This window comes from Liolophura sinensis, chromosome 7 (genome assembly GCF_032854445.1).
Source record: "Liolophura sinensis isolate JHLJ2023 chromosome 7, CUHK_Ljap_v2, whole genome shotgun sequence".
Taxonomy (NCBI): domain Eukaryota; kingdom Metazoa; phylum Mollusca; class Polyplacophora; order Chitonida; family Chitonidae; genus Liolophura; species Liolophura sinensis.
Window position 1 is genome coordinate 26,517,521 of NC_088301.1, and position 27,175 is coordinate 26,544,695.

Consider the following 27,175-nt stretch of genomic DNA (forward strand, 5'->3'; position numbering starts at 1 on the left):
GCTGAAATGAGGGTAAGACTAAAACCACGGACTGTATTTCTGTATGGATCGGCATGTGACTTCTGTGACTGGTCTGAGTATTATACAACCCAGGTTAGACGAACAGCCGTGCAACTGGCTGGATCGAAAAAGGAAAAAAATAAACAAAAAAAAAAAAAAAAAACACTGACAAAGAATATGCATCATAAAATTATAAAACTTAACAACTAATACATCACATCTGTCAACCGAACCCTTCGGCGAACTCATCGCCCTGGTCTTGTCTTATGACGGCCATCCGTGAGACGTCCAAATCATCTGTTACTCCCAGCACCAATCGTGGTTCTTCCAGTAACTGAAATGAAAATTTGGGAACCTTGATATACGCCCAGCATGACAGAGTCAATAACAGAGAGAATAAAAGATGATGTGACGAAACTTGGTGCTGATGATCGAAATATAAAGAATCGTGTTAAACTCTTGAGTGAACCAGTTCTTCAAATACACTCATCACAAGAAGAAAACAATACACAACAAAAAGTGGCATAACCCTGTAAAGTTTAAAGTCTGTGATATATTTTTAATAGGCTTTAGGTCTGGTGGTAAAGACCGAAATTGAAAGAACTCCATGAGTCTAAGTGAAAAAGGCCTGACAGATGGACAGCCTAAATCATGTCAGGATATTACCCACAGTATGACTGATTGAATCAGAATCATTGGTTTGTTATGGAACTTCTCCAGTTACAAAGTTTAATGATCTAGATAACCCAGATTGCTTTCCTAAATTACAACAAATTTGTAGCATGGTTATCAGTACCTTTTTTTTTCTTTTTTCGGTTGTATTTGTACTGCTATTCCATATTAAAGGTTCAAATATATTTATTGATACAAAATGTTACCCTAGTCAGGCTGAGGTCATCGAAAAGCTCCTGTATAAACCTGCGGGCGTTGAGTCGAAATGAGTACGAGCCCAGAATGACTGCTATGTCAGAGTAGAGGCACAAGTCCCGGAAAGCCCGTGGAAACTTGCGCTTTAAACTGCAAAAGTAGCAACAACAACATATTAAAATTCAGGTAATAAAAATTCTGAAAATGACTCGATATATTGGATTGATCGCCAGACTTCAATATGTTTTCACTTACATGACGGCGATCGATTTTATGAGTGGACTGGAGGAGATTAAACCACAACGAGATTAAACCACAACGGGATTAAACCACAACGAGATTAAACCACAAAACTTTGGCAATTTACTGATGCTCTTTCCCACGTGTCATACAGATATGCACATCATACCGGTGGGAAACAGATGGTCCTGTGACTGATGACAACAACAACAACATACGTGTATAACTGACCAAACGGGCATGGTTAACGGCTTGACATCACTAAGGCTCACAACAGTGAGACTGTACAGTGAATCAAACACAACTTCTTATAAAGTTGAAATCATGATAAGCGGTGAGAAAAAGACCTTAGGTGAGTACAACACATGTACATTTTCACTGAACACTTACTGTAACAAGCCCTGCTCAGAGCCTTTAGTCCCAACAGAACTGCTCAAGTTCGTGATAAACCGCATTATCTCCCTTCTTATAATAGCTCTCCCCACGTCACTGTCTTCAGACATTTTCTTGGAAGCTGAAAAAGGGAAAGTTTTTACCGCTAAGTAAACATATACATCTTAAGAAAAGAACCTCAATAGGACGCCAAGTCAAAGACACATGACATCAGGCCCCACCAATGCATTATTTCCATCTGGACGAGAGCAACGCATGTTAGGCCAGCAAAGCATTTTTTCAGTTAGAGTACATCAATGTAATTTTTTTCAGCTGGGGAAGATCAATACAGTTAGTGATATCAATGGTAATTGATACCGCTGTTATATCTGATTACAGCTTTTCATGAGTTCCTTACACTAAAAAATATTTATTCATTTATTCAGTTTGCGGTTTAGGACATACTCAAGAATAATTCACTAGCACAATGGAAGTCAGAATTATGGTGAGAGGAGACCCGACAGGGGGAATCCACATGATCATCCGCAGTATGCTGGCAGACCCTCCCACGAATGACCAGAGAGGAAGCCTGCATAAGCTGGGCTTAGTCTTATTGATGAGAGAATCCTGAGTGATTGTGCTTCACTAGCTCGCTAACCACCAGACTATGGACCCCCCCTCCCCCCCCCCCCCACCCAACCACCACTACCCCACAATACAAATGTCTCAGCTACATACTGGAGTCTGTATCTGTGGTACTGGTCAGACTGCCTGCTGTGGAGTAAGGGTCATTGGTACTGCTGGTACGAGCCCTGATCATCTTGACCGTCAGTCCTCCCCACCCGCTGTCTGGTCTGTAGGGTGCAGCAGATGGGGGACTGGGGCCCAGGTTACCAAGGACGTTGTGGGGGTCCGCATCCTCCAGGGACATGTCTGATGTAAGCAAATGGAACGGGGTGAGGAGCTTTAACAATAGCAGCAAATGATGATAATTCCTCAAAAATATGTCAGCAGTAATACAACTGAGTAATTAATATGTAATATGTCAAACTAAAAAGTGAGAGTTACACATATCATTATTTCCTTCGAAATCAAGCACACTATTAAACTGTAACTTGCTCCACTTCACTAACCGTTTATCATTTGCACAATTTCTATCATTTCTATACATTATTCCTTTATCATATTCTTTATCTTGACATACTGTACATATAGGCAGTCAAAGGCAAAACCAAAAAGCACTAAAATTGTTATCTTTTTTATTTTTCACTCAAACCATTGATCAATCCTTCATAGCAATTTGTAGTCAGGGTAAGTACAGAGCTATTTACCTGTATCCACCTCAGCGATGTGTATCCTGATCTTGGATCCATCGTGTAGTTGCCGCCGGTGACAGGCCAGACACACAGTGGTGTCATGTTTGGTGTCCTGATCCTCAGCCACATGTGACACCAGCGGTGGAGGCGCTTCTTCAACTAAAAACCACACCAGTTGTTTACTTTTGTTATCAGCTTAATTTACAACATCCGAGCAACTTGGCAGATGTTTAACACCGCACACAAGAATATTTCACTCACAAGATGACAGTCTGGAGCAGAATGATGATATGTGTAGTTACATCAGACTTAAATCTGAATTAGGGCTTCAGCTTAAACCATGGCAGCAAATTTTACGGCTGAAGCAAACTGGGGAGGAGAACACAGTGCTCAGACTGAAACACGGACTTCACGCTAAACCGCATAAGACAGCATTGTTGGCAGGTTTATTGCCATAATGACTATCAGAATGAGAGCTAGGAGAATCCAGAAAATTTCCTGTCCGACTGATTTATTTCTTTATTTATTTGATTGGTGTTTTACACCGTACTTAAGAATATTTCACTTATACGACGACGGCCAGCATTATGGTGGGAGGAAACAGGGCACAGCCCAGGGGAAACCCATGACCATCCGCAGGTTGCTGACAGGCCTTCCCACATACGGCCAGAGAGGAAGCCAGCATGAGCAGCGACAGCATTGGTGAGAGACTCCTGGGTCATTACGATGCGCTATAGATTGTGTTCCCCTCTCATGATTGAACCAGGAAAGTACAATTTCCCCAGATACTCAATGTGTACAAACTACATCATGGTGTCACTTCTACTGACAAATTTACCTGCACTGGTTGATGAGCACACTGAGGCCGTCCTTCTGTCTTCACCTTCATTTACCTGTAAAATCGAAGTAAAAACTGCCAGTCACATATAATACAAACAATGAAAGATAAAGTATTCACTATTGTCTACATTTTGTATATTTATGCATTTAATGACAAGTAAAACATGCCCCAAGCTGTAGTGTATGTACGTATGTATGCTTAGGCTTTTAGCGTCATGCTTAATGTTTCAGTCATATGAAGAAGAGGAGTCATTAGATGTGTGTACATATATTTGTGTTTTCATGAGTTCATGCCGCTAAAGTGCTGCTCCCACTGAAGTATCATACCAAAGACACCAGACATGACACTCAACCCAGTCACATCATACTGACACTGGGCCAACCAGTCATATACCCTTGCTCTAAGTGAGACAGCAGCATGTAACATTTTTTAAGTCTTTGGTATGACCCAACCAGGGTTTGATCCCAAGGTCTCCCAACTTCAGGCTGTAGCGTCATGCATTTCCCAACCTTATGGAATACATCTTGCTTAGCTGTCCAATTATCTTGAACATTTTAAAATACATGCATTAAACAAGATATATATATATATAAAAACTGAATCCATAGAACAATTTTTGGAAGGGGGGGGGGGGTGACAGTGAGTAATGGGGGCACTGAGGGGGGTGATACGGACAACTGTAACCAATGACTACTCTGTTACAGGACTGTCTGTTATAAAAGCAAGACAAAGCAAGACAATGTGAGTTTTGTGAGACAACATGTTTTCAGAATTCTGCCGTCTATACCAAGCCAGATCCCGTAAGTGAGGGAGTGATTGAGTGATTGGGGTTTAACATCGTACTTAACAATTTTTCAGTCATATGACGATGAAGGAATCCTTAGAATGCGTGTAATGTGCTTCCTTGTTGCAGGACTGATTTCCACCACTCTTTCATCTAGTGCTGCTTCAAAGAGATGACTTACCAGAGGCAAGTAAGCCACCCCACCCGAGCCATTATACTAATATGGGTCAACCAGTCCTTACACTATCCCCTTCAAGCTGAACGCCAAGTGAGGAAGTTACAACTTCCTCTTTTAAGGTCTTAGGTGTGACATGATCCAGGATTGACCCTGGATCTACCGCACCCGAAGCAGACGCTTTACCAACTGTGCTATCGGGGCCGGTAGCCACATCCTGTAAGAAATTTTATAATCTACCTGAAAGGAATCAGAAATAAATTACACACCAACAGTACCTAACAACGGGTCTGCGTTTCATAAGCTAACTATTACCTCAAATACCATGGTGACGTCTATCGGTAAGCATAGCCCCAGGAACTCTGCCCTGCCCCCTGGCAGTTTATTGTGTACAAGGGGAGGTAACCGGCTCCACGTATTGTAAGGACTAGACTGGGAGGATTCATAATCCTGTATAGATACATAACTGGAGTTTTTTGGAATGCTGAAAATAGCAAAACAAATACAGGTACATGTACAGGTAACATTGTTAGCAGTGAATAAAATATACAAGGAATGTGTCTCAAATTTGATTTCCCATTTGAGAATGAGATTTTGAAGTCAATTGACTCCTAAAAACAGAGGTAACTGTAACCTTTTAAGTACAGACCTGAGGCAACACTGGTTGGATTGGCCAGTCTCAGGACTTCACAAAAAGTATAATTTCATCAGACAACACGGAACAATGCCTTCAGAACATGCTTGAATAAACACCTTGACAGCATGCGAAAAGTTGAAGAATTACAGTATGGCCTTTTAGAACACGATGTAATGTTCATTTTGGACAATCTTGATTGGGCTATTGTTATGGAGTCACTTTCAGATTGCTGCTGTAATTTTGTATTCAAGGGGACTAGAGGTCAGCAAATCAAACTATGGAGGTTTTCCTACCCAGGCTCTCACAATATGGTAATATCTTCAATATTTTTTCAGATACCAATGCTTAAACATCACACTTCGATTAACGCTTCCATTAAATTATGCTATTATTGAGCTGCTATAGATCAGGTGAAATATTTGGATATCTTTGCTATGTTAATATCATTATTTAGGTACCACTTTAAGCTTAATTATGACATGTTTTATGATAATTATGTACATTATATATATATATATATATATATATATATATATATATATATATATATATAAGTGTAATATTCACAGCATTAATGGTTAAATGACGTGAGTCTTGCAATGTGATGACAATGCTGCAAATATCATTAAACCATATAATCACTACCCTAATTCCTCAACCGTTTCACACATGAAAGAGCAACTTTTCAACCGAGTTCAGGCATAGTTTGAGTTTGATTGTTGTGACAAAACTACATTGGGTTGGAGCCAATTTCAGGGTTTCTTAAAAAGTATAATTTTACACACAGTAATGCCCTCAGAATTTGCTTGAATAAACACAAAGCATGTGAGAAGATTGAGGAATTACAGTAGCCTTAGTTATGGTTTACATGTAAAATTGCTAAAGAGGAGAGCATACATAACTTATAATGAAGCTGTGTTATTCTTTACAGTCAGTGAGAGTGAACTATTTCTTTCCACTATACTTCATAACATAATCCCACTAATGTTATCAGATGTTTTGTACACACCCAGGCAATGTTTGTCTCCTATGACAGTTTCAGCTGATCGTAAGTCTGAAATGTAGAGCGCTCTGCTGACACTCAGGGTATGACATAAGCTAATAGGTTTATCGTGTAAAACTGGACTCACCTGGACTTAATGCTATCACTTTCGGTACTTTTCCAGGAGCTAACACTTCTACTCCTGGCCCTCGTCTCGTCCTCGTCATAGAGGGCGCTCAGCCCAAAATCGGACTCCATATCAGAGCTGTACGTTCTCTGACGCTGTATGATTCTCAGTGTATTGTAGCCCACAATGTCACGAGCACTAGCGTAGCCAATGTTTTCCAGAGCACTATCTAAACCCCTTGTCGGGGACATAACTCCTAAAGCGGGATTGGCCGGTTGCCTTCGTAAACTAGGCACCCGGCTGAGGTTAGCTCGCTTTCTGTTCACCGAAGAATGGTGCACGGTAGTCCAAGTGTTTTCTACGTTCTGTTTATTAAGTAGACTTGTCAGTGAGGCTGTGCTCGCTATTGGGCTGAGGGTTGAGCCTTCCTGGGTGACAAGGGGGCCCGCAGATTCACACGACCCGATGCCACTGGTGGTGGAGCCTGTGTTAAAACTATCTGAACGACTTTTGCTGGTAGTGTTACTTTCATTGCTACTGCTGCCTTCATCCCGCAAGCTCGACGGACGATTCTTGTAGGTTGTGACCTCGAAGATTTTGTGCTTTTTTTCCGCATCCAATGTGATTTTCTTTTTAGTATCACTATCACAGGGGTGCACTCTATCGCTACTGGAGGACGCAAATGATATAACTGTATCAGCTGTTGTTGTTGTTGTTGTATCACTTTGGTCTGAACTATGGGTAGGTTTAGCATCCCCAGCTGATGACATCTTTAAAGTCGCAGGGTCAGAAGTACTTTTCTCCTGCCCTGTTCTACGACCGTCCATCAGGCAAGAGTCATCCCCTTCGCTAGTCGACCTCTGTTTCGGCTTGTCGAACTGGAAAGACGTGCTCCGTCTTTGTGGTAAGGTTGTCCAGCCTCTCTGCGTTCCATCGCTGGGCATTGTTTGGCTTTTCGGAAGATTGCCAAACCTTTCAAAGAATTCCGCTTTCAGACGAGCGTTTCTCCGCGCTATATCGGACAGTGTCGGAGACAGACTCCTGTTAGATTTTGTATCTCCATCTTGCTCGACTGTAATCTCAATGCCTTCAACGCTTGCAAAGTCTTTGGCTTGTGCAGTTTCAGCATCCTCACTGAATGTATCACTAGTCCTTGAAACTTTATCAGTGACGTCACTCAAAGCACGAGTTTCCTTAGTAACAACACTGTTTTCAGCGTCAGTTTTAACTTCTTTAGCATCTGAAGTATCCTTCTTTTCTTCTTCAATAAAAAACAGTTTCATTGAGACTTCGTGAGCAAGATTTGCGATTGCGTTTTCAGCGCTTTCCTCTGTCATAGCAGCCTCATTGTTCTCCTCATTTTCAGCCTGTGCAAGAGAATCCCTGTCTTGTAACACTGGCCATCTATCTGCACGCGTGTGCCACAGAGACTCCCAGCCAAACTGGGCCAGTATCTGGCAGCCTTGACGAGTGGAGGCCAGCAAGCCCAACACATAGAATGCTGTGCTGTAACAACAAAAAACAAGAAACTTCACAAATCTGACATCTTTTGCTAAACGTACTAAGCTTTTTTCAAATTTTGGGAGGCAGATTTTAAGGGGCTGTGAAGCAGTTATTTCACAGAATCCAATGACAAATCAAAATCAAGTAAATAATCAAATATGCAAAACCTGGTCTAATATTCAACAAAATGAGCCTGCCCTCTAAACTTAACTCAAGTTGGCTTAAGTCTGCCAATTTACATCACCAGGATTGACCTTAGTTATCTCACTCACCCCCTGATGGAGAAAACGGCAGACTCCTCAGCCAGCTTTATAATGGTGGGGATCACTTCCTCTTCTTGTAACCAGCCTATGCCTAACGCTGACCGCCCCATGTGACCCTGGTACAAACAACACCGCCAGTGGTCAGAGATGGACATTAGCAGGACAAGTTTTCATACATAAGGTACATTAATTAAATGCACTTACTTAGCTTAGTAAAACATGACTTTTCTCATAATCTGTGTTGCTCTTCATTACCTGTTGTCCTGTTCATTTGTGTTTTTTTTTACATTTTGCAAGGCAGCTCACAATGGTTTATCAGTGACAAGTGTTTACATAGACGTACACGTAAGCCACGGTTTGAAATTTACAGCTCTCAGGCCAATGGAATTTTGGTCAGTCCAAGTTAAATAAGCACTGGTTCGAATTACCAGGGGTTCTACCTACATTCATAAAACATCAATGACTTACAAAATTTGGCTTCTACAAAATGCTACAATAATAAACAAATCACCATTGAACAGCTTTTGTATGCTTCCTATAAATCTAGGACCAGCTCATATTGACAGCTATTAGATGAAAAAAGACACAGGTCAGTGACTGGGGATAATCGCACTGGGTATTGGGGGATAACCAGCTTGATTAGGGGAGGGGGGGGGGAAGAGATAAATCCTCTACATTGTTCTGTACAAATTAAATACGGGTACGTTATTTTTTCTAGAATTAATCTCATTAGTTATGGGCACGCCACTGCCATGAATGCGTGCAAAAATACACATGCAAAATTGGTAATTTTGAAGGACATATTACAGCTGCCATTTCTCTACATATCATGCAAAAAGGGTAATCCTGCATTGCCTACCAGAGCCCAGAGAGCTGTCTTCAGGGCATGCGTGTCCTCATCTGTCACCAGCTCCTGGTACTTTAGACAGTTCACATAGTCCTTCAGGTACTCCTGAAATGAAACAGTAACCAAATATTGCTTAATTAAGAACAAACATAATAAAGCAACAGTTGTAAATCTTTTCTTAAACTGTTAGCTTTTTGAGCCATGTACATATGTTATCAAGAAAATTCCACTGCTTTGGATTTTCTAATATACAGGAAACATTACAGAGCACAGAGAAAGGAAGCTCCTCTAGCCTGATACTTGACAAACCTCTTAACGTAAAGTCACATGGGCTAGATTTGAACTTGCAAGCCCAAGGGTCAAGGGTTATATAAATTGTACAGATCTGAACAGATGCTGTATAAATGGATTTTTTTGGGCATTATTTAAGGCAAACACAATAATTCCTATAAAACGAAGTCTTATTTTAAGTAATTTACCTGTTTCTTCAGTAGGTTGAAACCTTCCTTGTGTTGAACCAACTGACCGTACAGGTGAAATGGTACATATGCATTCTTCTTTGGCCGTCTGAGAAAAAAAAAAAAAAAAATTCAGTCTTGACTTCCTAGGGCTTCACATTCACATTCCCGTTAACTTAAATCATGATAGTGTCTCTGAGCCAAAATATTTATAAATGTCTTTTTATTTTCTCAATCTTGTTTTTATAATTTTCCCCAAGGCTTTCTAATCAAGTGAATATGTTTTCTCAGCAAAAAAACACTGCTTGGAAAGTTCACAATCCCACCAAATTATTTATTTTTATTTGATTGGTGTTTTACGCCGCACTCAAGAATATTTCACTTATACGACAGCAGCCAGCATTATGATGGGTGGAAATCGTGCAGAGCCCGGGGTAAACCCACGACCATCCGCAGGCTGCTGCCAGACCTTCCCATGTACGACCGGAGAGAAAGCTAGCATGAGCTGGACTTGAACTCACAGTGACTGCATTGGTGAGAGGCTCCTGGGTCATTACGCTGCGCTAGCGCGCTAACTGACTGAACCACGGAGGTCCCCCAAATTCCATCAAATTAGAAAAGTTTTATTTAAATACCCTTCTCCAACACTGAAAAAAAGTTTATTTCACTGGTAAACTGGTAATTTAAACTAGTGTGACCTTTATACATTGATGAGTACAGCTCAGCCCATTTGATTGAGTTTCAGGCTAATTCAGAGTTGTTAATCCGGAAACAAGTCTGGGAATTTGGCAAAACTATCTCAGAACTAACGTGCAAGATGTACATAAGGTGTACGTAAGTGGCCTTACTTGCTGCTTGATCTCCGTGTATAAGAACCGTCATAGGTTTTCTCGTATGTTGTTAGAGCTTCGTTCAATAGTTCCTCCACAAAGTTCACATACTTTGTGTTGAAAGACTGAAACAAGAGAAAGGGAGATTTATAGCTGACACTTTGAACTACTGATTCAATACTGAACCAGGTCTTGTTACACAGCTTTATCTAGAAAAATTTGAAGGTAGTGATCGCTCTCTTCACACCCAACATTTTATGATCGTTATCTTTTCAAGTAACATTTTATGCCTCATAAAGAAATCTTATAAAATACAACTCAAAATTATGCTTTTTCTGTGGGCGTTTAAATCTGTGAATGAAAAGAATTTGTATGGAAACTAAATTTCTTACTTGTAAATCATATATTTTGGTCAATTTACTTGTTAGTTTTTATACCGTTTGATTACTTTGGGCACCTGACAGTTTGGGAACTAGAGATTTTGCTCTAAATATTGCCTGATATTAGTTATTGTGGTCTGTTAATGATTTTAGGTGCAACAAGCAGCCCTACAAGTTGTTTTATTAGCCTACTGGTTGGAAAATCAGTATGTCGGTCAAATTTTTTACACCCTATCTTTTATGACGGGACAGTCAGTCAAATTTGTTGCACCCTATCTTTTATCATGGGACAGTCAGTCAAATTTTTTTTTACACCCTATCTTTTATCATGGGACAGTCAGTCAAATTTTTTTTACACCCTATCTTTTATGACGGGACAGTCAGTCAAATTTGTTGCACCCTATCTTTTATCATGGGACAGTCAGTCAAATTTTTTTTACACCCTATCTTTTATCATGGCACAGTCAGTCAAATTTTTTACACCCTACCCTTTATCACGGGACAGTCAGTCTAATTTGTTGCACCCTACCTTTTATCATGGGACAGTCAGTCAAATTTTTTTTACATCCTATCTTTTATCATGGGACAGTCAGTCAAATTTTTTTTTACACCCTTTCTTTTATCATGGGACAGTCAGTCAAATTTTTTTTACACCCTATCTTTTATCATGGGACAGTCAGTCAAATTTTTTTACACCCTATCTTTTATAATGGGACAGTCAGTCAAATTTTTTACACCCTATCTTTATCATGGCACGGCCAGTCAAGTTCTTTCACCCTATCTTTTATCATGGCCTGGTCGATCAAATTTTTTCACCCTATCTTTTATCATGAGACAGTCAAATTTCTTACACCCATCTTTTATCATGGGACGATGAGTTAAATTTTTTACACCATGTCATCTTGGGACAGTCCAATTTTTTACACCATATCTTTCATCATGGGACGATGAGTCCAATTTTTTACCCCCATCTTTTATTATGTCATGGTCAGTCGAATTTTTGTACATCCTATTTCTTAACATGGGTCATTCAGATGGGACGAGGAGTCTGAGAGCAAGACAACATCAACCTTTGGCTGGATGTTTCAGCTTTTGTGAATTTGGCCATGTTTTAGAACAGTTGAACTACATGTCCCTGAACAAATATTCAATATACATGTATGCTGAAACCAAATACAATCTAGACATAAAAATATAAAAACTGGACGAATTTCTTACCTGTGTGGGAAAATAATAACTCAGTTTTGTCATGAATTTTGCCTGTGTGTGTGTGTGAATTTTAGTGCTGCTTACCTTGTGCCATTTCTCCAGCTCATTACTGACGTAGTTGGCTTCAGAGAGGTACTTGAAGCCCTTGGGTACAGACAGCAGACGACACAGCATCAATGCCCCTTTGTCCCCCAGGTGCAACAACGACGGGCGCATCTTCACCAGAGATTCCAGGTTGGCCTGATGGATAATCAGATACACACCTTAACATGAAACACTGACAATGGCTCATCTGAATGCCCCACAAGCATGTTATATTACATATAACTGAACTCACACCATCCTCCCTATGTAATCCACACATTTTAAAATTGTGTGAAAAAATATCAAGAAAATTACACAAGTTTCGAAAAAGGACACACTGTCATTTTTTAAAAGGATTTCAGCACACATACAAATCTAACTGGCTGTTTTTAAGTAGATATATTTATTTAGTTGATGGAAGTTTAATAAAGCAAATGAATATTTCACTCATATGGCAAATAATCAAGTTCATAGGTAGAGTGAAACCACAGTATTCCATCAACTTACTGACATATAGCCGCAACCAACCCAGCGAGACCTACATTTGAAGACACAACCGCATTGATCAAGATCTGGTAGTGTGAGCAAACAGCCCAAATCACTTGATCGCTGTGCCCTGCCCCCTCCCCTCGACTTACCTCCAGCTCACAGGCCTCCTCCAGAACATGTAAGGCAGCCATGGCCACAGATTTGCTGATGTCATACAACTGCGTCACTAAGAAGTCCACCCCCCAGTTATTGAAGTAAGGGGCACCTGCCCTGAGTAGCACGCGTAGCAGCTTGGTGGAGTACAAACGGCCAGACTGAAAAAAACAGAGAGGCATATATGGATCTTTCAATCTGTACATTCAGAAGAAGTATAAATACTGTAAATGACGAAAAATTTCAACCATGGCTAAGTTGCTCTTTTCGCCTGATTCTGAGAGTTCTATTGACCTTTTCGTGCTTTATTTAATTTATTTATGTGATTGGTGTTTTACGCTGTAATCAAGAATATTTCACTTATGTGACGACGGCCAGCATTATGGTGGGTGGAAACCTGGCAGAGCCTGGCAGAAACCCACGGAAGCCAGCATGAGCTGGACTTAAACTCACAGCGACCGCAATGGTGAGAGGCTACTGGGTCATTACGCCACACTAGCGCCCTAACCAACTGAGCCACGGAGGCCCCCCTTTAGTGTTTTTAATGTTTGTTGTACAGTGTGTACTGGAAGATAACACCAAACATCAGATTGAGCTTCAAAGTAAAACTTTGCCTCCATCAACAATGCTTTGTTTACAGTGAAATATTACGTCATTTACTTTCGACACAAATACTTTTTCTCGCTTACACCATGGTTTTCTGAGTAGACAATACTGTAGAGCCCAGGGCAAACCACTGACTTCAGGGCGTTACTGATGAACTTTCCCATAGAACGTACAGACACATGTATTTACACCATAGTGGGTAAAAAAGGGGTCTTCATCAAAGTTAGAATGTGCAAATCAATGGGAAGAGTGTTGTTGACTGTTGTCTATTGTCACCACGGCCCCCACCACAAGCAATGAGAGGGAGAATCTACAAATGCCCTATCCATGGCTGGGTTTAAATCAACATCTGTGGCCTAGTGACTGAAAGGCAAGCACCACTACACAAATTACCCCACCCCACCACCTCGCCTTGTGAAGACAAAAGCATTCTAGGTCACGGAAAGACAACGGAATTTAATGGAGCTGGATTCTAAGACAGTTGTTGTACCTCTATGGATGCCGTCAAGGCTTTGGAGAGTATAACTCTGGCCAGTCCATCTCGGGAGTAGCTCAGACTAGAGGTAGTCAACTTCACATACTTCTCATGGCAAGAACTGGATATCAACTCTAACAGCCTGAAACAAACAAAAAAAAAAACAAACCAATCATATAACATGATAAAACCGTATGCAAAATGCAATGTCTGCTTGTTTCTGATTGGTGTTTTACCGCTATACTTCAGAACTACAGCATTCAGGTTTACTGATGGAGCACTCTTGTTTGACCTAACCCATAGCTTTTACTTCAAAAAAAGAAATTCTTGTAGAAATTCTTCAACATTTTTTTGCATGTCTCCAAGGTGTTTATTCAAGCATATTCTGAAGACTTTATTTGTTGTGGACTGAAATTACACTTTTTGTGAAGCCATGAAATTGATTAATCCAACAACTGTAGTTTTGTCTCCAAAATCAAATTAAAAATGTGCATAAAATTCACTGAAAGTTGCTCTTTTATTTGCAAAATGGTCGAGGAATTGGAGTATCTAAAACAAGCCAGATTGAACAGGTTCATTGATTTATTTATTTATTTGATTGGTGTTTTACACGCTACTCAAGAATATTTCACTTATACGACGGCGACCAGCATTATGGTGGGAGGAAACCAGGCACAGCCCGGGGGAACCCACGACCATCTGCAGGTTGCTGACAGACCTTCCAATGTACGGTCAAGTCATTGAACAAACTCCTCTGGTGGGATCTGTGATTTAGGAAAGAACCCTAAGGTCTCCTTCAGAAAGATATAGTATTACTCTCAAAGCTCTCAAATTTGCTTCAATTTGCTTGTCCCAATGATACCTGTATATTATTACTCACTGTTGATAAACGCCTGATCTTTCCAGCCACTTATCTCCCTTGACAGTGGATGAAAATTTGCCCACCAGGAGGAAATAGTGCTGACTTACAGTCTTGTTGATGTTGCTCAGGCTGAGAATGGCATCGGTAGGAATCTTTGACACAGAAATCTAGCAGGAACAAACCAAAGGCAATGTCAATCATCAAACCACAGCATGTTTACCGAACTGCTTACAAGAGAAATCAACGATAATCAGCTGGGTAACACTTGCTAGAGTCACTGGTAGTACTAAAAGTTGGCTCCAGAAATGTTTCTCTTTTCGTTTGTTATTTATTTATTTATTTCATTAGCGTTTTACGCCGTACTCTAGAATATTTCATTTATACAACAACAGGTTGCTGGCAGACCTTCCCACACAAGGCGGAAGAGGAAGTCAACAGAAGTTGTACTCCAACCCACTGCGCCACCCTCCTTGCCACAAACGCCCTCTGTTGACAATTAGCCACAATAACCCCCCCCCCCCCACTTAGATATTTGCGGTGAATTACTTATAAGATGTACCATTACAGACGACCATTTAATGTCAAAAAGATTACACACATTAGTAAACAGACGGAAATGTGTCAAGGTAAGTTTTATATTTGTGTTACCTCTGCCAGACAATGAGCTATATCACTGAGCCAATCAAAGATATGCTTCTGAGCTTCCTCCTATGGATGAAAACAAAAAACATAGGTGAGTCACTCAGTTAAGAGTATTAGGAGTAAAGGCACACCTTGAATTTCATAATATTTGTTCAGTCATATGAAACACTGCTACCATATATTACTAACACTGTTATGCAAAATAAAACACTCTGAAAATTCTAATTCAGAATTCTGAAAATTGGAAGCAATTTAAAAATGACTTGGCACACAACTTCAGTAGTTTAACAGAAGACAGTCGTCAGAGTCTTCCCAAGGCAAAGGTAGACACATGACTAGATATTAAAGCCCCATGTAAGAAAGGCTACATGTCAAATGTGCACAGTCTGTTATTAAGTAGATCTCACCTCGTCTGAGTTGACTAGAAAATCCACCAGATGGCAGCCTGTAGAGGATATTGTCCTGGTGTGAGGTGTGCCCTGCTCCAGCGCAGAGAACTGGTGATTAGTGGGCTTGTAGAAAAACACCAGGCGTCGTATAAATCTGAAATAGTCCAAATAATACTGAACACCTCAGAACAACACTAAACATTCAACATGTCACAATCTACACATTCGACATCTCACAATCTGAACATTCAACATCTCCAATACCACCAAGCAACCTAACAGTAGTAAACAACTCAAAACAACACTAAACCACTAAAACTAACATTGTCTGAGAAAACCCTCTTTGAGAGTTATCAGGTAAAGTAAGATTTTCATCAAAAAGCCCAATATCAACAAAATGAAAACAAAAACCACACCTAAATATTTTTTCTGAGACAATAAATATACCAGGATGCGCTATTTACCTCTGGGCTGCAAGGAATTTCCCTTTTAAATACAAGTAGTGAAGTGGAAGAAGCATGGACTCAATACTGGTTCAAATCTCAACGGGGAGGCCGCCTCATATAAACACAAAATTCATAATGTTGACATGAAGTGCATGCTGACTCTCACCTTGCAAAGTTAAGATCTTCAAGCTTTCTTGTCCTGTCATCAGACCACTACAGACAAAAAAACAAACCATAAATGCACAAACAAATATCATCACAGGAAAAGTCAATTCTCTTAAAGGAGAAAAAAGTTTAAATATCAAATAAATACCACTGAAAAGAGTATGCATTTCCTCACAGGTGCATGCCCTAAACAAATTCTAATCTGTACCTCAAGTTGATAAATTATAAATAAAGTCAGCGCCAAAATCTGCTGTGGGCGACTCCATTTTGTTTAAGAACTAGTCCTGAAGTCTTCTGTGTTAGGAGGAGAATTGCCGTCGGAAACTGCCGAAGTGCAGTTTGTACATTTCTGGTAGAACTCTTCCTCCCAGAAGGTTGCGAACACTACAGTTCGTTTTCTGCTTGATGATCAGGAAACCGGAATGTTGGACGTAGGTTCAGAGTTTACACGAACAAGCCGGCAGTTTTAATGACTCTCCTTGGCTGAGAGGCAACACACCCCCAACATAAACTACAGGGTGTTAAAGATGGAGGATGCGACAGACTCAACGATTTATGCCAGCTTTGCTGTTTTCAGGATTTACTTGTATGGCGAGGAAAAATCGCAAAATTATGCAGCAGGCACCACCATATGTGCTCTTTTCAGTCTATAGTGTCATTTTATAAAATTTTCTTCTCCTTTAAACATGAACACTCAAATGATCTTGACCAAAAAATTCTTTAAAATTTAAACTTAAGAAAGCTGACGTTTTGTGCTTTCATATGCACCCAGCTCTCTAAAAAGTTCAGGGCTTACTTTTCCTTTACCCACTACATATTTGTGGTGAAAAAGATTTTCATACCTGATATCTTGGCCTGATACGCAAGACCTGTCAATGTTGCAACAATAGCTTTGCTGTGTGATACAGTTTTTGCTTTAAAATTACAAAATGTTTCATCATGAAAAGTTGCATTATAATGGTGTTGGAAAACTGAAGTGGCAATTCAGTTGCCATGGAAACCAGAGAAATAACATAATCTTGGAAAATAAACCTTTAAAAAATGTACAAATGTTTTACTTGTGTGCATCTTTTATCTGAAATACATGTATCATTTTATGTGCCCCTCCAAAAGTTTCAGGAAAGTCAACCATTTCTTATATACCTTTTGGGAGAGACACATGGGAGAGAATTTTCTTTTCCCCATTATGAAAATATTACATCCTTGACTAGGGTACTTATCTTGAAGGATTCTTAAATTTCTTTTGATCCTAGAAAGGTCTTTTGAGGCATGTTTAGAAGGCAAATGTAATAATGTAGGCTAGGATGAAAAAATTCCAGCACTAAAAGTAATGTGTTCTGCATCTAAAAATGCACTTTTCTGGAGACAAAAATTTTCAGTTCACTGACAAGTATTTAGCACATGTTGACTGGATATTTCGCGTCCAAACAATAATTTGAAACTATCTTCAAGAAATTTCACTTATTTGATTGGTGTTTTATGCCGTACTCAAGAATATTTCACTTATACGACGGCGGCCAGCATTATGGTGAGTGGAAACCGGGCAGAGCCCGGGGGAAACCCACGACCATCCGCAGGTTGCTGGAGGACCTTCCCATGTACATCTTAAAGAAACACAGAGAGACAAAGCTAATTTGAGTTCATCATTATGATAAGTTTGTGATTTCACTTCTGTCCCAGTGACACATAATGCATAATTTGTGCATGATGACAGTATCATATACCTGTAGGATAGCGATGATTAGCCCCCAGTCCCAGTGCGTGTGCTCTTTGCTGGTCAGAACCTGAGAATCTCTCACAGCATGCCCCACGATGTCCTCACTGGCAGTCTACAGCAATACATACAGAAAATGTATTCCCCTAATACCGCCGCCTTTTCGCGTATGAAACAGAAACTTTCAGAGCAATCTATACACATTTTTAAAGTTGATTTTGGAGACAAAATTACATTGGTTGAGTTGGCCAATACCAGGGCTTCACAAAAAGTGTAATTTTTTCAGTGTACATAGAATAATGCTTTGAACATGCTTGAATAAAAACCTTGCAAACATGCAAAAAGGTTGAAGGATGACAGTAAATACCATCCTTTCTAATATATTAACTTATGTATTTATTTTCTTATTGGATATTGTCATACCCGGACTATTGCACTTGCATGATGGTAGTCAACTTTATGGACGATACATTTGTTTATCTGACTGGAGTTTTACATGGTACTCAAGAATATTTCATTTATACGATGGCGACAAGCATTATGGTTGGAGGTAACCAGGCAGAGCATGAGGGAAACCCACCATCATCTTCAACTTGGTTTATGGATGAAGGAAACCCGGCAAATGTTCATGGTGAACAACAATGCAAAATGCTGTCTGGACACCTTCTTTCATGCTTCCAGCTAGCCCTCTGGATTAGAGGAACGACACAGCTACTTGTGCACGTGGTTACATTCACCTTAGTACAGTACAGCTCCAGCAGTTTAGTTCTATTAAACGTCAGAGGTTTGACGGTTTCACGTCGGCCAAAGCGACACGAGGCGACCAACTGCTCCAGGTACAGGCTGTGAGGGACACACCCCCTTTTCTTCAGGATGTGGATGCGGTTAAGACAGTTCACCGCCAGACTGGCACGACTGCGAACACATTATCAAACATACTATGTATTTGGGTTTCTGACAAGTTTGATACTAATATTGAAGAAGTAAGGCATCTCTACACAATTTTAAGTCACTATATAACAAAGATCCCAGCATGAAAATCAAAATACCAGGCAATGCACTTAAAGCCCTTCAGTCTTGAGCACACGTACAATGTAATGAACAGAACCACTTAACGGTGAAGGTCTGTCCGCAACCTGCAGATGGTCATGGGTTTCCACCAGGTTTCCTCCCACCATAATGCTGGGAGACATTGTATAAGTGAAATATTCTTGAGTACAGCGTAAAACACCAATCAAATAAATAAATAAATAAATAAAACTTAACGGTGGTTTGTAATAATGTGAAGATCTTCTTCCAGCGGCGTTCAGAAAGTCATAAAACATGCAGTAGGAGAATACCTTTTTAGGATAACAACTTTTTTCTTTATTTCAAACTGCCGTTCAGCCTCTTAAATAAAATTTAACTGAAATGATCCCAATGGCCGCGAAGAAAAAGGCCAAGGTCGCTGAAAATCAATAGGGTTCTTAGGGCATTTACCAGGATATAGACAGACGGACTGGTGCTGCTGCTATGACAATGCCCCTTGGCCAATACTGGCTAAGGGGTAAACAACTAGTGTGAACAGTTTAACTGCGTAGAGATGCCATCACCTCATGATTAAGAGAATTGTTGTTTCACTCATTTATGTAACATTTATATATCACAGTAACCTCACTTATCTCGAGACCTAAGCATATTAAACCAAATCCAACAGTTGTACTGTTGAAGTACAACTGTATGTACAAAAACCTTAGGCTGCAGAGAAAGGGGAGACAACTAGTGACTTACTGTTGCACCTGTGGAGGTGCCTCAACGGATGAAGCTCGCGCCATCAGGGTGGGAAGACTCTGACAATTGTTGCTGCAGTCCATGGGTAGTATCGTGCTCGCCTGAAACAAGATAGGAGTTTGGGACCCTAAAGATTTACTTGCATGGCAGGGTGAATTAAAAGACTGTGTCATCAGGCTTAATGTTGATGTATGAAAGTCACAGAATGATCCTAATTACTCATATATACATGTGACACTAAAATCCTACAATGATGTGCCTCCTTTTCAATAGGCTTTTGCTCTGGTGATGGAGACAAAAAGCCAATAAATTTTCTGGTTCTCCAGACACATCATTGATCATGACATGGCTAGTCATCATGGATCATGACATTGCCAGTCATCATGGATCATGATATGGCCAGTCATCATGATATGGCCAGTCATCATGATATGGCCAGTCATCATGACATGGCCAGTCATCATGACATGGTCAGTCATCATGACATGGCCAGTCATCATGGATCATGACATGGCTAGCCATCATGGATCATGATATGACCAGTCATCATGATATGGTCAGTCATCATGGATCATGACATAGCCAGTCATCATGAAGCATGATATGGCCAGTCATCATGGATCATGACATGGCCAGTCATCATGGATCATGCTATGGCCAGTCATCATGGATCATGATATGGCCAGTCATCATGGATAATGACATGACCAGTTATCATGGATCATGACATGGCCAGTCATCATGGATCATGACATGGCCAATCATAACTGAGGCTACAACAATTTTTTCTATTTCCCTGATTCTAATAGGCTGCTGGATTTTGTGCGATAACTGTGCTTAATATAATGACTGATTTTGATAATACTTTTTGCGCAAATTCAATCTGTGGCCAGAGGCCTCCATGGCTGAGTGGTTGCTAGTGTGCTAGCACAGCACAATATCTCGGAAGCCTCAGACTAATGTAGTCGCTGGGAGTTCAAGTCCGGCTTCCTTTCTGGCTTTGTCTGACCACAATGTGGGCTGTCGCCGTAGAAGTGAAATATTCTTGAGCATGGCCTAAAGCACCAACCAAATAAATAAATGAATTCTGTGGCCCTTCGCATCAAGTACAATCCATGTGTATATATAAGTGTTGCATATTTTACAAATCTGAATTTGCTGGTTTCTCATCGGATGAGCTCGAACATGTAACTTACCAGATGGACGAGTTCCCCCAGTAAAATGACTGTCCTGACAAACAGAGGTCCGTCAGAGGAGGTGATCACTTCCACTAGAGCCTGTAACACCAGTGAGAGTCAGGGATGATTGGGGTCAGTGATTACAACAGCAACGCCACACAGCAACTTATAATTAAGTCAAAATATAAAATGTTGTCACAATGTCTTGTTTTTGATACTAAAAGTAGATATTTTAACACATCAACGTTTACGACATGGCGAAATTTCCAGGGCCCAAAAATAATCTCTAGAATCATATTTCAATTTTCACTTTCAAGTTAGAACTGGGTATGTGGAATTGGTCCCTGTTGTTCAGCCATAATACCATTTTGAACTAAAAACCATTATGATGAAAGATGGGTATATTCCACATGAGCCAAAGATATTAATATTCAATATCTTAAGTTAGATACATAACAATAAATAATTGTATAAATTACAAAAATTATCAAAAATAATCAACACTGTGACAGGATGACGGAAACCATGTAAGTATTAGTTGTCATTTATTCATGGAAGCTCCCTGAAAAATTTCAATGAAAATTTCATGTGCATGCAAAAAGAATGCATAGTATGAATGCAGTTTTTATTTCATGATTATGAAAATATTGTTCAAAAACAGCCTACAAACTGTAGTCTTCAATCAAAAAAAAAATTCTTTAAAAATGTATTCACATGGAAATATAATTTCAAAATGAATAAATAAAAAGCCTTACTTCAAGTATTCCTGCATTGATCCATGCTGACAAGATCAGAGCCTGGTGATTCTCCACTAAGTTTGGTCTGCAAAGAAATAGATTTATAGATTTATTTATTTATTTATTTATTGGATTGGTGTTTTACGCCGTACTCAAGAATATTTCACTTATACAACGGCAGCCAGCATTATGGTGGGAGGAAACCGTGCAGAGCCCGGGGAAAACCCACAACCATACGCAGGTTGCTGGCAGACCTTCCCACGTATGGCCGAAGAGGAAGCCAGCATGAGCTGGACTTGAACTCACAGCGACCGCACTGGTCAGAGACTCCTGGGTCGCAAAGAAATAAAGGAGTAAAAACACTTTTTCAGAGTGGGTTTAAGTGAAAAAGAGTATCCCTTGCTATCCCCGGTACATACCCCAAATGACCTGACATTTTGCCTACAAAAGTGCATTTTCAAAAAACATTATTTTTGGTGCTGAAACTTAATTCTACAATTTTCTAGTAAAATATCATCCCATGTTCCAAGCAAACCTCAAAATGCCTTTCTAAAATCAACACAGCTCAGGAAAAATGGGAAAATTAGTAATGGACGAAATTTACAGTCCATATAGTCCAAGCTGGCCTGAAAGAACATAAATTCTACATAAATTGAGCAATATGAAAAGGTACATTTGACAGTGGTTATCGACTTTATAATTTCTATTGTTTATTTCATTCACTATATCGTATCATCATATCATTCACTGTTAAAAAAAAAACATTTAAGAAATCAGGAAAACCCTATTTCGCAGCAGAATGAAATGGCTCTTCTGTCAAAGTCTACTTTACTTAGCGGTAGTCTGCTTGTCATTGGGTTATGCTTGAAATCATATGAACATGTCTGTATGTTCCAATCTAATCCTATATTACTAAGGATTTCTAATTAGGTAGAACAAATATTTCAAACTGATTGTGGACAGCAATTTAATAAATGTATTCTAAAAATTGTTACTTAAAGCCAAAAAACAAACACCCAGAATTTATAGCACAGTTTTATGTACTGAATTGACAGATCTAAAACAACTGATTCGATTTTTTAAAATTTCGCAACTATTGCTGCACACACAAAACATACAAATACAGATGCTATCCAAACTGTGGAACATATGTTCTGCCAAACATAAGCTAATATAAAATATCAACAAATAAAAAGGCCTGTGGGCAAGATTTAGAGACAATTCAGCCAAGTCCTACCCACTGATAAAACATACTGACTGCTTGGTATCATCCATTTTCTAGTTTTTTCTAGTTTCTAGTTTACCTAGTTGTGTAGAGCAATATGTTGCCAGTTAAATCTAAACCACACAGTATCTTCACTATCTATGGGCAAACAGTTAAATGTTACATACCACAGGTATAAGAAACACTGAGCACAGCACCCACTGTGCTTTCTGCGACATACCTGTATTTGTGTATACTTGTGTTTTGTGATGCCACCATACTTCTGTCTTTATGTACTTTGTAATACAGTTGTATTTATGTACTTTGTAATACAACTGTATTTACGTACTGTTGCGTTTTGAGCTGTATTCATGTTTTATAATACAGCTGTATTTGTGTACTCTGTGTTTTGTGATATAACTTTTTGTGTATTCATGTGTTTCATGATACAGCTGTATTTGTGTATTCTTATATTTTGTGATACAGCTGTATTCTTGTGCTCTGTGTTTTGTGATACAGTTGTATTTGTGGATTTTGTGAGTCATATTTGTACACTCCTGCATTACTCCTGAAATACAGCTGTATTGGTTTACTCATGTGTTCTATGAGACAGTTGTATTGGTTTACTCATGTGTTCTATGAGACAGTTGTATTGGTTTACTCCTGTGTTTTAAGACACAGCTGTATTCATGTTCTCTTTGTGTTTTGTGATATACCTGTATTTGTGCACTGCTGCAAATTGTGATATACTTGTATTTATGTACTTCTGCGTTTTGTGATATACCTGTATTTGTGTACTCCTGCATTTTGTATTATACATGCATTTGTGTACTCTTGCTTTTTGTGATATACCTGTATTTGTGTACTCCTACAATTTGTGATATACCTGTATTTGTGTACTCCTGCATTCTGTGATATACCTGTATTTGTGTACTCCTGCAAATTGGGATAAACCTGTATTTGTGTACTCATGGGTTTTTGTGATATACCTGCATTTGTGTACTCTCGTGTTTTGAAACACAGCTGCATTTGTGTATTCATGGTCTGTAATACAATTGCATTTGTGTAGCTCTCAAGGAAAAAGAAAAGCAACGTTTGTCAAGGATGATATACATACCTGTAATTCCTATGCAGTATATATTAAAGCAGCCATCAAACACTAAACGTTTCATCCAGCTATGTTGCAGCATTTTATAAAATAATAATATTGTTCCTATATCCAAATTTTAGAGAACTTCAAGCTCTAAACGTGTTGACTTTTTAAACTAACTTACTACACACTTGGGTTGGATTACAAACAGTATATTTATTCATTCTAGCCACTGAAGTGTATTATACAAAGAAAATTCCAATAAGCATCTTCTCTTTCAGTCAGCAACCTGCTAACTGATAAATTTGTAATTGTGCCTGGGGATTTTTAGAATGAACCAGTCTACATAGCGGGATCACCTTTTATAAAAGTTTAGTCCCTAATAACCATACAGATACTTAATGAAAGAGCTGAAAACAGGCCAAACCTGGTGTGACATTGATGTGACAAGAGTATTCTCCCTTCCTCTGCCACAAAGCCGTCACTCAACCTCCACGCATCTCTCATCTGGGAGGGGTCTGGCAAGAGAGACAAAAAACATAACCTGAACAAACAAATGCATCATTATTTATTTTTTATTTTTTGATTGGTGTTTTACGCCGTACTCAAGAATATTTCACTTATATCACGGCGGCCAGCATTATGGTGGGTGGAAACCGGGCAGAGCCCAGGGGAAACCCACGACCATCCGCAGGTTGCTGCCAGACCTTCCCACGTACAGCCGGAGAGGAAGGCAGCATGAGCTGGTCTTGAACTCACAGCGACCGCATTGGTGAGAGGCTTCTGGGTCATTACACTGTGCTAGCGCGCTAACCGACTGAGCCACGGAGACCCCTTTACTGTTTTATGCCTTACTCAAGAATAGAATGATTGAATGAATTTAATTGATTGTCTTTTAATGACATACTCAGGTTTTTATCACTTGAACGGCTGGAGGCATGTGTTTTGCAAATTATATAAACATATATATATATTTGAACATGTATTTGAGAGCTTGAAACAAAAGGAGGGGCTTCCTTTGTTTCACCGATGTCCAAGGTTTATCTATACAAAAACCATATGTCAGAAATGTCAAAATTTCAACAAAATTAAGTTGAAGTAAAATACAGGATATCCCAGTTTAATTCTGCGCATCATCTCTTATACTATTTCCCCTTGCGCATAAATACTGATCAGGTACCAGGATCACGGAGTCGTCTTAGACTTGAGTCAAACTTAGTCTTAACTTTAAAATAGTTTACTGTGCTAAAATTGTGACTAGTCTCAACTTTAAAATAGTTTACTGTGCTAAAATTGTGACTTCAGGAATTTTTACCTAAATACTTCGAGCTCTCCTAGTCCTTCACCACAAGATTGAAAATTGGTGTTCACTTTAAAATCTAAGCTGAGGGACAATACCACAAGTAAAGACTAAGTCTGACTTGAGTCCAAGACTTTAGGCTTTATGATAATGGGGCAAATGTAACCCTGACTCTTTTTCTTCACTCACCTGTACTGAGCAATGCCACTGAGAAATCACTGGTCCATTCACAGCTCTGGATCCTGAACAGCTCAAACAGCATGTCGACTATGTTTTTCTAAGTACAAATAAACAAAGACAAATAAGCAAACTGATTATAACATACAGCAGTAATGAATAAAAAAAATATTTGCTTTTAGCCATAAAAACCTGAAGGACACATCTTGTATGTTATGTATGCACGCATATGCTTTCTTCTGAACAATACACTTTTCTTCTCTATTAAAAGATAGTTGTATTCTTAGTTTTCATTAATCCATCAATCTGTTTATAGATACTTGAACAATCAATCAATAATCACCTCAACACACTGTAGTTTGCCACACTTCAGGTCACAAGCTCAGAATTACTTAACATGTACGTGTACATTTAGATTTGATAGTACTTAGTATCAGGGGATGCTCTGAGATGGATCATGGGAGTGAGACCTACATGAAGCTTCACCTACATGAAGGTTCATATACATGAAGGTTCGCCTACAGCAAGGTTCACATACATCAAGGTTCACCTACATCAAGATTCGCCTACCAACACCAAGGTTCACCTACATTAAGGTTCACAAATATGAAAATTCACCTACATAAAGGTTCACATACATGAAGATTCACCTCCATCAAGGTTCACCTACATGAAGGTTCACCTACATAAAGGTTCACATACATGAAGGTTCACCTCCATCAAGGTCCACCTACATGAAGGTTCACTTACAAAAAGGTTCACATACATGAAGGTTCGCCTACATAAAGGTTTACCTCCATCAAGGTTCACCTACATAAAGGTTCACCTACATGAAGGTTCACCTACATGAAGGTTCCCTTACATAAAGGTTCACATACATGAATGTTCACCTCCATCAAGGTTCACCTACATGAAGGTTCACCTAAATCAAAGTTCACATACATGAAGGTTCACCTAAATCAAAGTTCACATAAATGAAGGTTCACCTAAATCAAAGTTCACATACATGAAGGTTCACCTAAATCAAAGTTCACCTAAATGAAGGTTCACATACATGAAGGCTCACCTAAACCAAAGTTCACATACATGAAGGTTCACCTAAATCAAGGTTCATGCAGACATTACTGCTCTTTTGGTAGCTTATTTATCAGTCCATTGAATGTAATGGTATATCACAGTTTAACAGTGACTGCGGAAAAAAACTACTGTAAAAGACTTAAGGGCTTGAAAATCTTTCAACAAAACTCAAAGACTTTCACTGATTTTAAGAACAATATATGCCTTTGCCCTCCCCTCACAACATCATAACAGTCAAATTTACGTTCAAACTGGCAGCATTAACAGAGTGGACATCAAGAGAATTTGTCTGTATAACAACTCACCCTTATTTCTGCATTAGGTAAATAGAGAATGCCCACTAGAGATTGCAGCCCAGAGCCGTCGGGTCGACATAGCCGTATCATACCTGTGCAACATCAACAACACGATACTGTTAACACACATTTATGAATACACATTTCACATACTGACTTTAAGCTTCACTTTTCTCTGATACATGTTCATATTTATAATCTTGCATACGTGAACCTTTTATTTTTTAGCTGCGATGAGCAACTACATGTTCTTTTTATTTTCAAAATTCACTTGAATCTAAGTTGTCTGGGTTTAGAATGTAATAAGGTTACCTGGTGATAATTTAAGCACATTCTGAGGACATTCCTCTGTCTTGAAATTTATATATTGAGTGAAGCTATTACGTTGGGAAAAACCATCAAGAATAAATTATTGCCGTAGTAAAAAGATTAAAATTCAATTAAATTTGCCATTGCAATTCGTGGAAAGCAAACACAAACTGATTTCGGA

General features: G+C 39.3%; 1 protein-coding gene across 1 annotated transcript in view; it reads right to left on the bottom strand.

Moving 5' to 3' along the window:
* Window positions 1-216: 216 nt before the first annotated feature.
* LOC135470339 (rapamycin-insensitive companion of mTOR-like) overlaps window positions 217-27,175 on the bottom strand; it is a 42,485-nt gene continuing 15,526 nt past the window's right edge. The window contains exons 9-35 of the mRNA XM_064749212.1: window positions 26,695-26,777; window positions 25,325-25,412; window positions 24,263-24,353; window positions 21,560-21,626; window positions 20,823-20,903; window positions 19,627-19,727; window positions 18,594-18,771; window positions 17,867-17,971; window positions 16,144-16,190; window positions 15,550-15,685; window positions 15,149-15,208; window positions 14,519-14,667; window positions 13,654-13,780; window positions 12,554-12,718; window positions 11,916-12,071; window positions 10,261-10,367; window positions 9,434-9,521; window positions 8,967-9,059; window positions 8,117-8,223; window positions 6,363-7,847; window positions 4,911-5,079; window positions 3,634-3,688; window positions 2,811-2,954; window positions 2,218-2,412; window positions 1,498-1,621; window positions 879-1,017; window positions 217-334 (exon numbers count right to left, since the gene is read on the bottom strand). Coding sequence (XP_064605282.1) covers window positions 224-334; window positions 879-1,017; window positions 1,498-1,621; window positions 2,218-2,412; window positions 2,811-2,954; window positions 3,634-3,688; window positions 4,911-5,079; window positions 6,363-7,847; window positions 8,117-8,223; window positions 8,967-9,059; window positions 9,434-9,521; window positions 10,261-10,367; window positions 11,916-12,071; window positions 12,554-12,718; window positions 13,654-13,780; window positions 14,519-14,667; window positions 15,149-15,208; window positions 15,550-15,685; window positions 16,144-16,190; window positions 17,867-17,971; window positions 18,594-18,771; window positions 19,627-19,727; window positions 20,823-20,903; window positions 21,560-21,626; window positions 24,263-24,353; window positions 25,325-25,412; window positions 26,695-26,777 — 4,451 coding nt within the window. The 3' untranslated portion in view covers window positions 217-223. The remainder of the gene's footprint in view (window positions 335-878; window positions 1,018-1,497; window positions 1,622-2,217; window positions 2,413-2,810; window positions 2,955-3,633; window positions 3,689-4,910; window positions 5,080-6,362; window positions 7,848-8,116; window positions 8,224-8,966; window positions 9,060-9,433; window positions 9,522-10,260; window positions 10,368-11,915; window positions 12,072-12,553; window positions 12,719-13,653; window positions 13,781-14,518; window positions 14,668-15,148; window positions 15,209-15,549; window positions 15,686-16,143; window positions 16,191-17,866; window positions 17,972-18,593; window positions 18,772-19,626; window positions 19,728-20,822; window positions 20,904-21,559; window positions 21,627-24,262; window positions 24,354-25,324; window positions 25,413-26,694; window positions 26,778-27,175) is intronic.